Source organism: Pollachius pollachius (assembly GCF_949987615.1).
Source record: "Pollachius pollachius genome assembly, chromosome: 1".
NCBI lineage: Eukaryota > Metazoa > Chordata > Actinopteri > Gadiformes > Gadidae > Pollachius > Pollachius pollachius.
In genome coordinates, this window is record NC_136934.1 from 35,063,461 (window position 1) to 35,078,861 (window position 15,401).

Sequence of the window (15,401 nt, forward strand, 5' to 3'; positions counted from 1 at the left end):
TAGGGCCGTGGGCAGGTGCTGAATATACATGGAATGGGAGACCGGGGTTTGAGTGTTCTCCATGACAGTGTTTCGTTAATTAAATCTGATAGAAATATGTCATATGATTTTGACACTCATAGTATTCTTCAGATTGTATGTCTCTGAAGGCCTGTTTTGTAAAACGTATTCCGTGTGCTCTACTCTGGACTACAATGACCAACGCGTGAACTAAGGAACGAGCAATACAGCCAAAGTGTATTTTCAAAATCACTTCTTTAATTCCCCCTGCATATTATCCTCTTGAGACAAAACGCTGACCCTGGGTTCAAGGTACCTAAGCGTCTGAGTTGTCTACCTTCAACAGCACACCGAGAAGCATTTCAGGCGTGTGTGTTAATAATGAGGATGCTTTGGCGCTTCACCTGCAGGCCCTGGCCATCCACGGTGACAGAGTTGGCTCTCTGCATCTTCCCTCGGCTTGTCTGGCTGCATCTGGAGTCCTTCCTCACTGTCGACTGCCTCTCCTGCAGCAGGGGTCAAAGGTCAATGTTTAAGGCGGAATTTTTCATCAAGAGATGTTGATCAACAGTGTTGGATTTGATTGCATATTGTCGACTACTTTAATACTTTCAGCACTACGGAAATACATTTCAGTATGTTTGAGTTCCAATTGAATATATGAATTGCCCTGTTCATAGGTGAAATACAGTAATTGGTTTGATAGTTATTTCATTTTAAGCTTTTGAATGAGTTTAAAAAAATGTAAATGTACCAGAATAATATATATAAATATATACTTTCATTTTATTTAATTAACCTTTATTAAACCAGAGAAAGAATAATTGAGATTAAAAATAATATGTTTAGGTGTCCTGGCCAAGTATACAGGGTTAGGATTAACAGATTCGGTCATTATGCATTTCATTACCAATTACAAATTAATTCATAACATTTCTGTGGAGGCAATTACACAATCTTCAAAAACACAGATTCTGTAATAAAAGTAAGCCAATGCATTGATCGCCCATAGCATGATTGAAGGCTTGTGGAGGGTGAGGAGACTGTTTTTAGAACACAATCATCTGAGACCGAGGATCGGTTGCATTTGTGACCATCTACGGTACAATGCCCCTTTTCATTTCAATTATCTTTTCAAACATCCCTTCAATGACTTCCCTTTAAGGAAAAACAGTCCATCTCATTAGGAGTCATTATGCGAGACAGGTGGACGTTGCAGCACGGTGACCTTTAACCCCTATAACGAGGACTCACCAGCACCACGGGACAAATGGTGTTAGGCGGTAGGATGTGATCTTTGAGGGGCCCGCAGTCGCACTCCGGCTTCATATGTGAGGCACACTTGTTATGGAGCTGGAGGAGGAGGTGGAGACAACTTATTAACAGCCAGCTCCTCGCTACCAAACAACAATCTCAATCGTTTCAATCACACCGTACATTTCCAGGCATGCTTTTCTGTTTTTTTTCCCCCTCTTTTTTTCTTTGTGCATTAAACTGTGACGTTTGTGGTGGCGTTCGTGTCAGCCGTCGACGGTAAACAAGTGTGTGTTCTGCCGGGTGTAAATTGGCGACGGGGTACGTGGAGAAGGCAACAAAAAGGTGCAAAAGCATAAACTCTAAACAAGAAACAGTAGGAAAATAATGAGGCAGAAAGTCTGTGTGTCATCTCCCTGGGTGTCCACGCACCGTGATCTGGCACCAGACGCAGTGAAGCCCAGTCAGACCCTGGTAGCACTTAATGGTCTTGTGACACTTGTCACACTTGGTGGGGCAGTTCCCCTCCACCCAGAAATGGTGCATCACCTGCGGAGAGGACACGGGGGGGAGATGGAGTGGTAGAAGAGGTTACAGCAGTTGTTTGCCGTGAGACAAAAACATGGGAATGAGCAGGTAGGAGGACAATTTGTGTTAGAGGAAACATGTTTGGGAAAAAAACAACAAAGGAAATAAGGGAAAGAGTTGTCTTTCATTCATTAATATAGATACAAACAAACAGAACAAATCCAAAGAAAGCTAGAAGGAAAAAAGGACGAAGGGAGAAACAGTGGGCAAGAAAAAGCAAGCAGAGAAAATAAATGAAGAAAGGCAAACAAAGAAAAATGGAACTGAGGTAGAACAAACAAATGAAAGACAATAATAACGAGGAAGAAAGAACGAAGCAAAATTATAAAAGATGGCAAACGATCGACACAGAAAAGAGGACCCATTAATAGGGTACAAATAACAAAATAAAGACGCCATTAACAGAAACACCAGCTTGTAAAAGAGAAAAAGGACAAAAAGCATCCAAAAGCAAACAAAGCAGGCTCTGGTAAGCCGCCGCAGTGTTGTGGAGCTTAGCGCTGTAATTATCAATGCTTAGTGGCAGGTTGAGTCGTGTTAATTCTATTAGAGGCAGAGGGGCCCTCGCTCTGATCCGAGCGTGCCTGCCCGCCAGCTCTCTAATCGGACACACCTCCGTGTTCTTCTTGGTCTTGACGTAGGTCTTGATGCAGGACGCCGGCGCCCGAGCCACGCAGCGCTCGTGGACCGTATACTTACAGACTAGAGCGAGGAAAAGAGAGGTAAACAGGACATCGGTATTATGACTGTAACAGTAAAGCAAGTGTTTGTGGAAAAGGACAACAACACAACAGCAACAAGAAAAACAACAGCACAATTAAGAATCAGAGTCCATTTAAATGTATTCTTTTTCACAATCACAATTTTAACTGGTGACTCCTGCCTGTAAAGCACTATATATAGCCAGATTTGTTCTATTATTGGTATGTTCTTACGCAAACGAGGTTTGCGTAATGCAATCTAAGAAAAGTTAATGTAATATATATATATATATATATATATATATATATAAATATAACGTCTCTGTGAGGGCGTTTGAATGTATGCATGGGTGACCAACCTAGTTTTAACACTTAAAACTCAGATAAATACATTAGTATTACATTAGTAATACAGAGTATTAAAGACCCGAAACCAGACGGAATTAAAACGGTTCAAGCCAATCAATTGTTTTGCGAATGAAATCAACAAAATAATCTGCCTCTGGGATATGGTGATCGTGTAATTCAATCTGTCCAACTCCACAAGACTTCAACATAGCTCGTCCAACGACGAAGATGCATTAAAGTGTATTGTGTGCAAGCATGTCCTGCATGCAATGTGCCTCTTACAACGTTTTACCCCTTGCTTTTAGAGTAGTAAAAAAGTAAATGTGTCCTGACCATGACACTAAATATCCACAAGTTAGGCGGCACGGCTCTCTGAGGTACCACGACTCACAGGAGCAGCAGAGGCCCTGCTTTCCCAGGCCGATGAGCATGTTGAGACACAGGTTGCAGTAGGCCGGCTTGTTGAAGTGCTTCAGCCTCCACACATGCTGCCCATCATCCTTCACATTCTGTAGGAGAGAGAGAGAGAGAGAGAGAGAGAGAGAGAGAGAGAGTGAGAGTGAGAAGGAGAGAATGAGTTTAATACCATGACTGATTAACCGGTTAAAACCGCTGTTAATTCACATATTAGAAACCAATTAGTTAATGGATTAATTGAATAATTGAGTCAGTGACCCTTCTGAATTAAATAATGAGTGAATCATAACATTTTCTCTTTGTTGAGTTCATACGTGTTTTGTTTGGGATGGTGAACAAGCTGCCCTATGGAAATAACATTTATAATATATAATTCCCCAATCACGGGCAAAAATTGAATAAAAGAAATACGGTGATGATTGATTGACATGCTCACATTTTTGTTTGTTGACGTCATAAATATAATAACCGAACCCTAACTGGGGAGTCAGATGGCTCTCCACCCAATACAGTAAAGGTGTCAATGAATTAATTTAATCCAATCTGCCTATGCATAATAGCAAAAATAACAAATGACAATACACCTGTTGGTCTGGCCACACACAGGAGCTGAGCACACAGCGCCATCTAGCGGCCAAACGTGTTCCATGCCTTCTCTGTGCATTAGGGATTTCTCCATTATGACGAACTGTTCAGTGAACATATATCCATGCTGACCTGGTAAGTATAAGCAGAGGGTCACTTAACCGAGGAACCTCATTTCCAAACCCATCAAGTATGGCTTGAGAAGGTCAAATTTAATCTGAACATGTCATGTAAATACCTCTTCATTAATTTCGGATCTCATCGAGCCTCTTGAACTATGAGTGATGATAGACTGGCCTCCCAGTTCACCGGCATGACCATGTCATGCTACGAGAGTGCCTGAGACAAGTAGCTGTTCTGTGCTGTTCTCCAGGTGGTTAATAATAGAGGGGTAATAGCTGTTGGACAATACATATTTGTAATTCATCTACTGAAATCGACAGCAGACCAACTCCAAACTAATGGTTGATGTGTGAATTCCATCCTTAGCAGCTTGGCAAAGCCACTGTTTTTCTAATGACCAATGAGCACAATGAGCTATGAACCATACAAGATGATATGTCTTTTTTCCGCAATCCCAAAGTTGCTGGGTCAAACTTGCTTCCATGTGCCTATGTTTGTATGTGTGAGTGTATTCCAGGAGGAATCATGGTTTCATGAACTGGGCCTGTGATTTCTGCTGACTTGTGATCAGCGTCCTGGATTCTGATGACTGGTGATCTTGGTCCCCTGGTTTCTTACGATTCATGATCTGGGTCTGCTGACTTATGATCTGTGCTCCCAGGTTGGTGCTGACTCACCGTCTCGAGGCCCAGCAGGACCAGCAGGGGGATGGTGGTCATGCCCCCCTGGATCCACTCCTCGAGGGATACGGCCCCGTTGTGGTCATAGTCAATCTCCTGCATCATCTCCTGGAGGATCTGGAGACACACATGGGGAGCTGTGTCGTTCAAACTACATATCCCAGAGTGCCCCTGGTAATGAAACATGTATGGTTTTCCTTGTTTTGTTTTTGTTCATTTGATCATTGATTGGTTAATTGAGCTTTGAGTTCCTCTTCAATGTACAAATGTCAGTATGTCTATACAAGTTACAAGAACTGTTACATCATCAACAATTTTAAACAATAATCATAAAATACAGTAATGCTCAACATAACAAAACAGCTTTATCTCCGATATAAAGTTACAAACAAGGTCATTGACATTTTAGCAGGAATGACATCACATTCTCAGAGTACATCACTGTCCTTGGATAGTGTTCAAAGTACAGTCTAATGGGAACATCATGTTCCAGTTCATAAAGAATTGGAAATTGAAAAAAGTGGCGAGACTCTGTGTGTGGGCCATAGCGCGTGGGACGAAGGAGATAACCGCTGGAAGTTGTGATGTGTGACCTATGGATAGTGTGGGCGGGAGGGAATCCCCGCTGATCTGTACAGTGGATTATTGTCTCTCACCGGTTTGAGTTCGGTCACATCCCACTCCAGGGTCTCAGCCACGTGCATCATCTGGGAGATGATATGATCCAACTCCTGCACACAGACCCAAGTACTGTTATAGTACTGCAGGTTCCAGTTCTACTCTTACAGCTCCTGTACCGCTAATGCTGCTTCAGGACTTGTTTTGAAACACATTTAGCTAAGTGACTTCTTAGCTTTTTTTATTTTCTGGTAAATGGTAGAGTTAGGCTTATGGTAATTTGTATATCTGTTTATAAATCTGCTGTATAAATTGGGTGAATTGTTGTTTTTGCTATTGTTGTTATTGTTATCTGTAACTACATTGCATTGTAATGCAAGTAACAACCTCTGCATCACAAATTTGAATATCGAGCAAATGGGCCTTTGCAAATAAATGTATGACTTGACCAAGACATTACATAACATAAAGAAACGTCCCTAATCATGGGTCGATAAGGACACTTTAACTAGCCCACACCTGAGGACACTGTGCATTCATTCTACATGTTGTTACATTAGAATTGGACTAACAAATAAACCTGTGTTCAGAACCCTACTGCAACCCAGAAGGACAGATCATTTGGAAACAAAATTATTCGACAACGAATCTGACAAGGAATGATATGCAGTTTCAAGAATAATATTTCAGACGGTTTTACCCAATCCAATATACAAAGACCTACACGCAAGGTTTATCTTTGATTTGAGTAAATGAGTCTCATCGACCCATTAGATCCACAAAGGGCAATATTAAACACAGCTCTGTGACATTGACGGTTTAATTACATTGTTTCTTTAAGGAGGAAACAAATGGCAGAGCAATTAACATGTCGTCTCCAGAGAAAGAGTAGACTACTGTAGTCAGCAAGTGTACTGCATGGAGCGCTACCTCAATAGAAGACTTCTCTTTGAAGATAACGAAAGGGCTGTACACATACACTAAAAACCACTGACTAAATAACACTGCACTTTAAATAAACACATTTGACAGAAGCGAAACACAAAGGTTTGTTTACCGAGCTGTCCAAAGAGCCATTCCCGTCGGTATCGTAGAGACGGAACATGACTTGGGGGACAAACAGAGCAGAGAGCATATAGTCAGAATCAGCTGGGTGTCGAGATGGAGACAAGACAACCAGAGCAAAGGGCACACAGTCGGAATCAGCTGGGTGTCGAGATGGAGACAAGAGAGCTCTTGGTTTTCACACCCGTTAAAACCATGCAAGCTTCGCAACCCCAACGGGCAGACACACTGCACACGAGAAGCTGCTGTTGGGTCGTGTTTGAAATGAGTTTCTGACAAAGAAAGACCTTATCAATTTCTCCGACTTGCAATCGATCGCAGAGGTTTTAAAACTTGCTCACGCTCATCGCCAGAGTAATAGAAAACAGTGCTTTATTCCTTGCACACACATCTCCATGGCAACGCATAACTTCCCTATCAACGGGCTGTGGTGTCACAGCGACGTAGTGAAACGGTCATAAACAACAATATCCATTTCTAAACGACTCCATTACTACGCTAGTTCTATGGTGCAGGCTCCTTTAGACCCCCGGTACTCTGGTCGTGATTGGCTGATACAAACTGCTTTATGTGGGCTTTAGCGGTGTGTGTATGTGTGTGTGTGTGTGTGTGTGTGTGTGTGTGTGTGTGTGTGTGTGTGCAGGTGTGTGTGTGTGTGTGTGTGTTTATTTTGTGTGTATTTTAGTTTATTTTGTTGTTTTATTGTGTCTGTGTGTGGGTGTATTGTGTGTCTGTGAGGCATGTGCATGGCTGTTTTGAGTTTGTGTTTGTCTATATATATGTGTGGTTGAGTGCGGGTGTGTGTGTGTGTGTGTGTGTGTGTGTGTGTGTGTGTGTGTGTGTGTGTGAATATGGTTCTGTGTGTGTATTTTTGTGAATGTGCGTGTGTGCACTTGTGTACGTGTGTGTGTATCTGCGTGGAAGCATGCCTGCGTGCGTGCATGCCTGAGTGTGAGTGTGTAGGTGTTGATGAGGGGGCTCACAGTCGCTGATGTCATCGAGTGCTGACGTCAAAGATCTATTAGATCAATCCACTAACGAGGAGCTAATTGACAGCTTCCTCTTGCTGTGTGTGCGCCTGTGTGTGTGTGTTTGTGTGTGTGTGTGTGTGTGTGTGTGTGTGTGTGTGTGTATGTGTGTGTATAGAGTGAGAGGAGTGTGTGGAGTGTGGTGCTTTGTCCCACTCCCACACCCACAGGCTGAGCTATGTGTTGAAACGGAACAGTACGAAAAGCGGTGGTAAGCTGCAGGTTTCCGAGGTGTTTGTGGTGATTTAAATGGCTACAGGAGGATGGTACAATTTGTCTTGGACTAAACAGGGTTTCGGCAGTTGGTTGGTTTAGCCTAGCTATAAGTTGCGTGCTAAATATACATTTGGTGGTCTTTTTTTTTTAAGGTAAAAACGACTTTCTCCTGAACGTAGGCCAAAATGTGGCCAGAAGCTAAACCCATCAACAACACAAACTTTAGGCCAGTCTGAAAATGATGTGATTCCTCCAACAACCAGCAGAGGGCTGCATTTGCTTGATGTAGACCCGAGGAGAAGGAGGGTGACTACATTTAGGGGGAGAAAGGTGGTGGTGGTGGCGGCTGGGGGCACATGGCTTTATAGACACATCTGCAGTGCTGATAGTTAAAAAAAACGACATCCAACGTCATGGTGTGCAGCTATGCACATCAGGACTTCTGAATTATTTACACATTTCCCTATCCTTAATGAATGCGCATCTCCCTCCATAATGTGGCTCCGTAATGCAATGGCAGTAATGTAACTTTAATCTTAATGTAGCATTAAGTTGCGTGCGGCCTGCCTGCTGAATTCATGATGTGATGAATGGAAAACGGAGATGTGTACTGTCGATATGCTAACGAGGACCTCGCTAAGATGAGAACACGAGGCGCTAAACGGTTGCTAGGAGAGCAATTGGTCGGCTGCTGTCAGAGGAGAGAATAATAAAAAGATAAATAGAGAGGGAGAGTAAGACTCGCAGAGAGAAAACAACACACAGTTGTACTATTAAATAATAGAAGGGGAGCTAGGGGGCTCCCATCAAAAGGAGAATAATAATATGATGCTTTAATAAATAACTGGCAAAAGAGAAACACAATCAAGGTCTAATAACATAGCACTATCCAATTTATATCTACAGTTACTACATGACTACATGCAAGCATACACACACACACACACACACACACACACACACATATATTAAAGAATACCTTTTCTATGGACTATATGTTTTTCTCTAGATGTTTTAATTCAACAATGTGGCCTTGTGTTCTGCAACTACATGTGTGATAGGAGAATGAAAGCAGAGGCTGTAGAGGGTGTTTAACACAACAGAACGACACAAGCAGGGGAGGAGGTGGAGGAGGAGGACGCCGATAAGGAGGTGGAGGAGGAGGAGGAAGAGGTGTTGGAGGAGGAGAATGAGGGGGCAGAGGAGGAGGAGGAGGAAGAGGTAGTGGAGGAGGAGGTGGTGGAGGTGGCAGAGAAGCGGGAAGAGATTGAATGAAGAGGGGGAGGAGGAGGAGGTGAAGGAGGAGGTGGTGGTGGAGGCGGAGGCGGAGAGGGAGGAAGCGGAAAAAGGAGGCCGGTGGGGGGAGGAGGAGAAGGAGCGGGTGGAGTACAGGGCAGACGAGGAGGAGGAGTAGGAGGAGGAGAAGGAGGTGGAGCAGGAGGTGGAGCAGGAGGAGAAGGAGGAGGCGGGGTTCATCTACCACTCACACTCCAGTTTGTCCTCGGGCCGCCCGCCCTCCATCAGGGACAGGTAGCAGACGATGTCCTTCAGCTGCACCGAGTTCAGGGGCGGGGACGCCGCCACCAACACCGCCGCCGGGGGGGGGGTCTTCAGGGGGGTCGACGTGCCTTTTATCAGCTTCAGCCCTGCAGAGAGAACCCCAGAGGAAAGGTCAGAGGCTCCAGCACCGCCGCATCTAATATTCATGGCCCTGCAGGCCTGCTCTGCTCCGCTGTCCCAGACTTTGGATAGGAGGGGGTCCACTGGCTGTGGGGGGCTGTGTGTGTTTAGAGAGGGTTACAGTTGCAGTTGGTCTCGTTGTAGAAGGACCTAACGCTATAGGCCTGCTCAAAATGAACTCATTATTCACTGTAATGCATCTATATAGGGTATCCCGGGATATCCCCCCGATGCCAGCACCAAACATTTTACATTTACGTTTAGGGCAATTTTGATGCTTTTATCCAAAGCGACTTACAACCATTCATTCACACATTCACAGAGTCAACCACCCATGGAGACAGCCAGGGTTAGGGTTAGGGTAAGGTTAGGGTTAGGGTTAGGGTTAGGGTTTGGGTTAGGGTTAGGGTTAGGGTTAGGGTTTCAAAGGAAATGTCCCTCAGACAGGAACCTACACTGTCCTGCTCTATCTATGCCATACAGTGGACAGTGTTTGTTCTCCTGGTGAGTGATAAACCAAAACATTGGCAGGAGCCTACACGCTAGCTCCTACTGATTGACATCAGATCAATGATGAACCAATCAACACTCGCTCACAACTCCAGAGCATTCTGGGCCACTCTGGACAATAACTGGGTCAAACAACGGCTAGAGACATGTGGCTTTGTTCTATAGCACCTCTGAAGAAACAATCAATGTACATATTATTTGGAGGGGTAGTTTGGCATTAAAAACAGGCATTTTGATTAATTCAAGGAAAGATTATAGATTTTGAAATTGCCCGTTGTAAATCTGGGTCAACTAAGTGACTTATCACAGCCAAACGAGATAATCACTTCGTGGCTTCATGCACTGACCCTAAAATAGACCCACAAACTGGTGTCCATTTTTCATTTTTGCACACATATTGTGGCATTAGTTATCTTCAGAGTTGAAAAAAAAAATCATAATGCAAGTACTTGGAATGATGTGTATATTCAACTGGAAAAGCGACATTATTATACGATGAAGGCAAAAATTGCCTTCATTGTCCCCTTTCAGTCTCCTCTGAAATCATTAGAATAACAACGAAGAACGAGGGGTGGATTTTTAGTTGAGGACTTGATTAAAACAACAGCTGAGAGAAAAAAACCTCTTAGGCCCCTTTGCAAAAGAAGACATCTAGTAACACACTAGGCTACCAGTTGGGCTGCCAGAAGCTACTGTAGATATAACACTAGTGGAGAATTGTCTGGAAACGCTTTCCAAAGAGAAAAGCGGCGCAGCAGTGGAGACAAGCGTGTCTTATCTATATTCATGACTCCATGACCTCAACAAGAAACAACTGGGAGCCTTGTTAGGGTGCAGGGCTATGAATACACTCACCAGACACCTTGGGCTTGTCACAGGATGAGGGACTGGGTCTGGGACCCTTGTTGCTAAAAGACAAGAAGAGATGCTGACAGAACTCTTCAGGCAGCTCGCTCTCCAGGAAGGTCTGCATGAACACCTTAAACCCCTCAAAGTCAATCTCCTGGAAAATACACCAGACAGAAAACAGCAAGTTTTATTTTACCCACCAAACAATCCTGCACTCAGGGACGCTGCCTGGCGGGGAAAAGTGGTACTGATTCTAAGGGCCCAGCCCAACGCAGCACGGCCCACGGCCCGCGGATGGCAATTAATAATATAATATATTATTGCCTTTTTTTTTTTTTTTTGAAATGTCTTGAAATGTTTTTTGTTTTGAAAAAACAGTCGATAGATGTTGGGGGGGGGGGCCAAAATTAGAATCTTTCATAGGGCCCAAAATTCCTGGCAGCGCCCCTGCCTGCAATTATAATGGGAAGCCTTCTTTTAAGTAACCTTTCCATTTTATTGCTTCTCGAATTTAAATATTTAATAAATAATGCATGAGTTTCAGGACGGTTAACAATTTACTTTGCAGTTAAAAAAACAGCAAAAAAAACTGAACTATAAACACGCAGCGCAACCCTACTGATAGTGAAGGTAGGAACAACAGTTACCTGGCTAAGGATTTCCTGTTTCTGTGTCAGGCAGCAGAGAACAGAGAAAGATACCAGTGATGGGTTGAACATTTGGATTTGCTTGTAATAAATGAAAGATACTGGAGAACAGTGTTGATCACAGGTGTACACACCTCCTCTGGGTTGTACTTGGCCAACACCCCATCCCCGTGGAACTCCTGGAGGACATCTTTGAGCTTCTTGGTGGAGTCTGCAGATCACATTACCAGAGGGTGCTAGAATTTCAGTATTATAAATCTCTGTGAATCAACATCGATTCATCTCAGCGGCACAGGTGAAACTAATAGAAGGTAATTGCATCCAAAAAATGTCAAGTAAAATTGGACAAAATGTTATATTTTTGTGTATTCTTTGTATCACCATCTAAACCTACCTTATTAAAGAATTCAAGCTTTTTTGATAATGAACACATTCCCTATTAATAGTTTAATAACAGTTAATAAATTGTCTCGCAATAATTGACGAATGGTTTTCATGTTGAATAATAGTGTTCATGTTTAATATGGAAATGGTGTTCATCTATAGATGAGTTAGGGTTAGGGTCTCAAAGAGTAAATTTTCTTTTTTCCTGTATGACAATTACATAAGCAACCTTTTTAACATTGTGATTTGCAACAATTGCAGGAATTGTGGTTAATGTTTGTGAATGGTTATTGTGGATTGCATATGTCGAAGGGTCTGAGTTTAGTTTTTCCGATTTTCGGGTCCCATTCTTACCTTGCGAGTTTGGTTTGATACGCGAGGCTGATCTGAAAGATAAATGTCTATATCGGAACACTATACCTGTGTAGAATCATAACAGCGTTGTTCCAGACCGCGGGGGAGCACCGCTTACCTCCGCTCTACTTTACCCATTCAATTCTGTTTAGATTGCTTTGATTAGATTCTCCACGGAGCCCTCGAGCCTGGTTCGACTCAAAAGACTTAAGGTATTTTATTTATTTATTTATTATTTATACAGCGCACTGCGTGCACGGGCGTCAATTCTCCCATGACACACTCGAGGGAAGGAGTACATGTAACCTGAGAAGATTTCTGAAATGAGAACGTGGACACTTGTCATTTGGACTTCCTCATATAAACAACATATCTGATGCTAAGATTTCTGAAATATTTTGCACATTCTTGCCATGGCAAATGGAGTCCTGTGGTAAAAGATTGGGCAACATGCCAATTTACTATGCCGTGTTTCAAGCTTTGGTAAAACACCCAAAAACAAGTCATAGTAGACTTCTCGAATAGGGAATGTTTGATAATGCATTGACAGCCTATACGGAGACGAAGGGGAGGTCTCGTCCCCTTAATATTTGTTGCCGGGTAGGAATAGTGCAGAGGTGCGTATTATTATCAACCGCTGACAGTCATTAGCATTTATTCTGCACAAAACGATTAGGGAGCGGAGTGCTTATTGTCCGTCACACTCGTCACACACAGCCTCCCTCTCCTCACCCCCCTCCCCCCAAGGCCAGTAATGAACTGCCATGTTTGTTAAGTAGTCACGAACCTGGGAAACAACAAATAACAAAAAACAGGCATAAAGAGCCACAACAATAGATGGGATAGAAAATGTGGGCAAAACACATGGACATATGCAAATGAGTTATGCAAAGTATGTGAACAAGTTTGTATAACAACATGGACGCACAAAAACAAGTATACCATCACAATGTCAGAACAATGTGAGCCGTTGGATCATTTTTTAAGTTTGACATTTTACATTTATTTCTCCTGTGGTTTTGTTAACAGCATGCACTCTAGTGTATGATGTACAATGGTGTCTTTCTTGTTGGTCATAGTAGAGATAGCATACCAAGGTAAAGTAAAGCTTCATCATCCATTAAACACACTATTTTAGAAGGTCAAGCCTGTTATATATATGGCTAATGCATATGGAAAATAATTTCTGCTCCAAACCATTATATAACCTTTCCCATCGTACTTATGAGCTGAAATTGCACTCTTAAAGTAGTGCCGAGAGAGATAATACTCACTTTGAGAAAACCCACTCACATGAAAATACAGGAGAGCATGAACCACTCTGAGTCAAAACATGAGGGGGAAGGCAAGAGGGAAAGATAGGTACAGGAGAATACCGACCATTATCTACGACATGTGACAATGATAGCGAGAGAGAGAGAGAGAGAGAGAGAGAGAGAGAGAGAGAGAAAGAGAGAGAGAAGGAAGTATAATGTAAATCACGTATGTACAAAGTCGTCTATCATTCACATAGTTCACATTCTTCACTTTCTCCAAGGAGGTGCGGAAGTCACATTTCATGTCAACTTTTTAATTTTTTGTTTTTTTAAAACACAGTAAATACAAAAAATTAACTATAAAACAACAGAAATTATATGATAAACAAAACTCTGCAAATCAAATGCCTGTAAATAATGAAAATGAGTCCAAAACAAAAGGCCTGGAAGAGCGTTAATATAGCATTGTGAGCACAGTAGGCTGGGAACAGTGGGACATACAGAGAGGTGGGAACAGGGTCTTCAGCGGTGGAGAAGCAATTAAAGGAAACAAATGTCAGTGGCAAGTAAAACGCTTTGCGGGTAGAAGTGTTCCCCTGCGTAAAGCATTAATTATTTAGCTTCTGACTTGGCACCATGAACAGCTCATAATGGAGCCACACTTACAGGAGCTGAGCAGTAAGGTAGGACTGACTCTGAAACACATGGTAGGCCGCTGAGGTAGGCTTTATATGGACGGATTGGTATCTTTATGGGATGAACATGTTGTATTATGAAAGGTTATAACTAGATCCAATACAGATGGAATGGAAGGCACTTTCTGAGGATGAGGTTGATGGGTTCCGACCCATGATTTGTGGTTTGGTGTCCGAGACTTGGTGAGTTTTATTGCCGTGTTTGGTTTGTGAAAATGGGCCCAGGATTTTGTTCAAGTGAAGACGACGTGCAGGTGTCTTCAAACCAGGATAAATTATTTTCCAAATGATGTAAGGCTTAAATAATTTTGTTGGTAATATAAACTTTACTTTAAGAATAAATATTTTGAAAGAACATTGCTGTATGTGTGTGTCTGTGTGTGTGTGTGCGTGCGTGCGTGCGTGCGAGTGTGTGCATGTGTGTGTGTGTGTGTGTGTGTGTGTGTGTGTGTGTGTGTGTGTGTGTGTGTGTGCGTGTGTGTGCGTGTGTGTGTGTGTTTGTTTGTGTGTTATTCTGGGTTCTAAGTTAAACATTTGGAGCCCAAACAGTTCTACATTTCACGTTGGCGCTGCCTAATGGGTGAATTCACACTCTTCATTAAATCTAGTGAAGAGCGAAATGTTCTACTTGAATATGAGTTTCACCACTGAACCAAGCACAGTATGATGGACTGGGCAATACACTGTGGTGCAGTGATGCAAACTTCACCAAAAACACTTCTTATGTATTCAATGGAGTTTGGAGGGGAACTCACTGACAGTGTGAAAGAACATCTAGGTGTGTCACGACACCTGTCTGCCCACGCACACATGCACACAGTTTAACACACACAGACAGACACACACACACAAACACACGTACACAGTACTTACACTGGGCGTAGTCCTGAAGCAGGGAGAACTCTGTGGGGGTCAGTGTGACCCACTTGTCGTGGTCTGTCATGATGTCACTGGCCCTCTCCTCTCTGATCACCAGCAGGCATGTCACCCTTCAGAAACACACTGGCCCTCCCCCCCGCTGGAGAGAAAACAACCAACAGCATCTGGACATGTAATCCTCCCCACCAGCCCTCCCTGAGACGCACAAACACACGCACACACACACACGCACACACGCACACACACACACACACACACACACACACATGCACCACTCACCTTTGAAATCCCCCTCAACTCATGCGCTTTCTTTATGGTTGGGGGACTATTATCTTTCTTGTATTCTTCTCAAAAGGTCTCTACTGACCCTAAAACATGTCAGGTTGGAGTGACATGACCTGAGAAACCATTGTTGGGCGATTTGTTCCATTAGCAGTGTTTTCAGTGTCATACACATTTTTTGAACTCAACATCTCTACTCTTCTATGCAAGGGCAGACTAGTGAAGAGGCTGGATCATTCACT

At 43.1% G+C, this 15,401-nt stretch overlaps 1 protein-coding gene across 3 annotated transcripts in view; it reads right to left on the reverse strand.

Moving 5' to 3' along the window:
• dgkb (diacylglycerol kinase, beta) overlaps positions 1 to 14,941 on the reverse strand; it is a gene marked incomplete at both ends in the record, with an annotated part of 45,806 nt that extends 30,865 nt beyond the window's left edge. The window contains 13 exons of one of the 3 annotated variants that reach the window (XM_079744454.1): positions 405 to 506; positions 1,255 to 1,353; positions 1,687 to 1,803; positions 2,456 to 2,544; positions 3,283 to 3,400; positions 4,694 to 4,813; positions 5,353 to 5,427; positions 6,372 to 6,421; positions 9,111 to 9,269; positions 10,669 to 10,816; positions 11,310 to 11,330; positions 11,444 to 11,520; positions 14,872 to 14,941. In XM_079744454.1, the coding sequence (XP_079600580.1) occupies positions 405 to 506; positions 1,255 to 1,353; positions 1,687 to 1,803; positions 2,456 to 2,544; positions 3,283 to 3,400; positions 4,694 to 4,813; positions 5,353 to 5,427; positions 6,372 to 6,421; positions 9,111 to 9,269; positions 10,669 to 10,816; positions 11,310 to 11,330; positions 11,444 to 11,520; positions 14,872 to 14,941 (1,245 nt within the window). Of the gene's footprint in view, positions 1 to 404; positions 507 to 1,254; positions 1,354 to 1,686; positions 1,804 to 2,455; positions 2,545 to 3,282; positions 3,401 to 4,693; positions 4,814 to 5,352; positions 5,428 to 6,371; positions 6,422 to 9,110; positions 9,270 to 10,662; positions 10,817 to 11,309; positions 11,331 to 11,443; positions 11,521 to 14,871 lie in introns of all 3 variants that reach the window. The other 2 variants (XM_079744456.1, XM_079744455.1) reach the window with 2 other exon arrangements.
• Between the last annotated feature and the right edge of the window lie 460 nt (positions 14,942 to 15,401).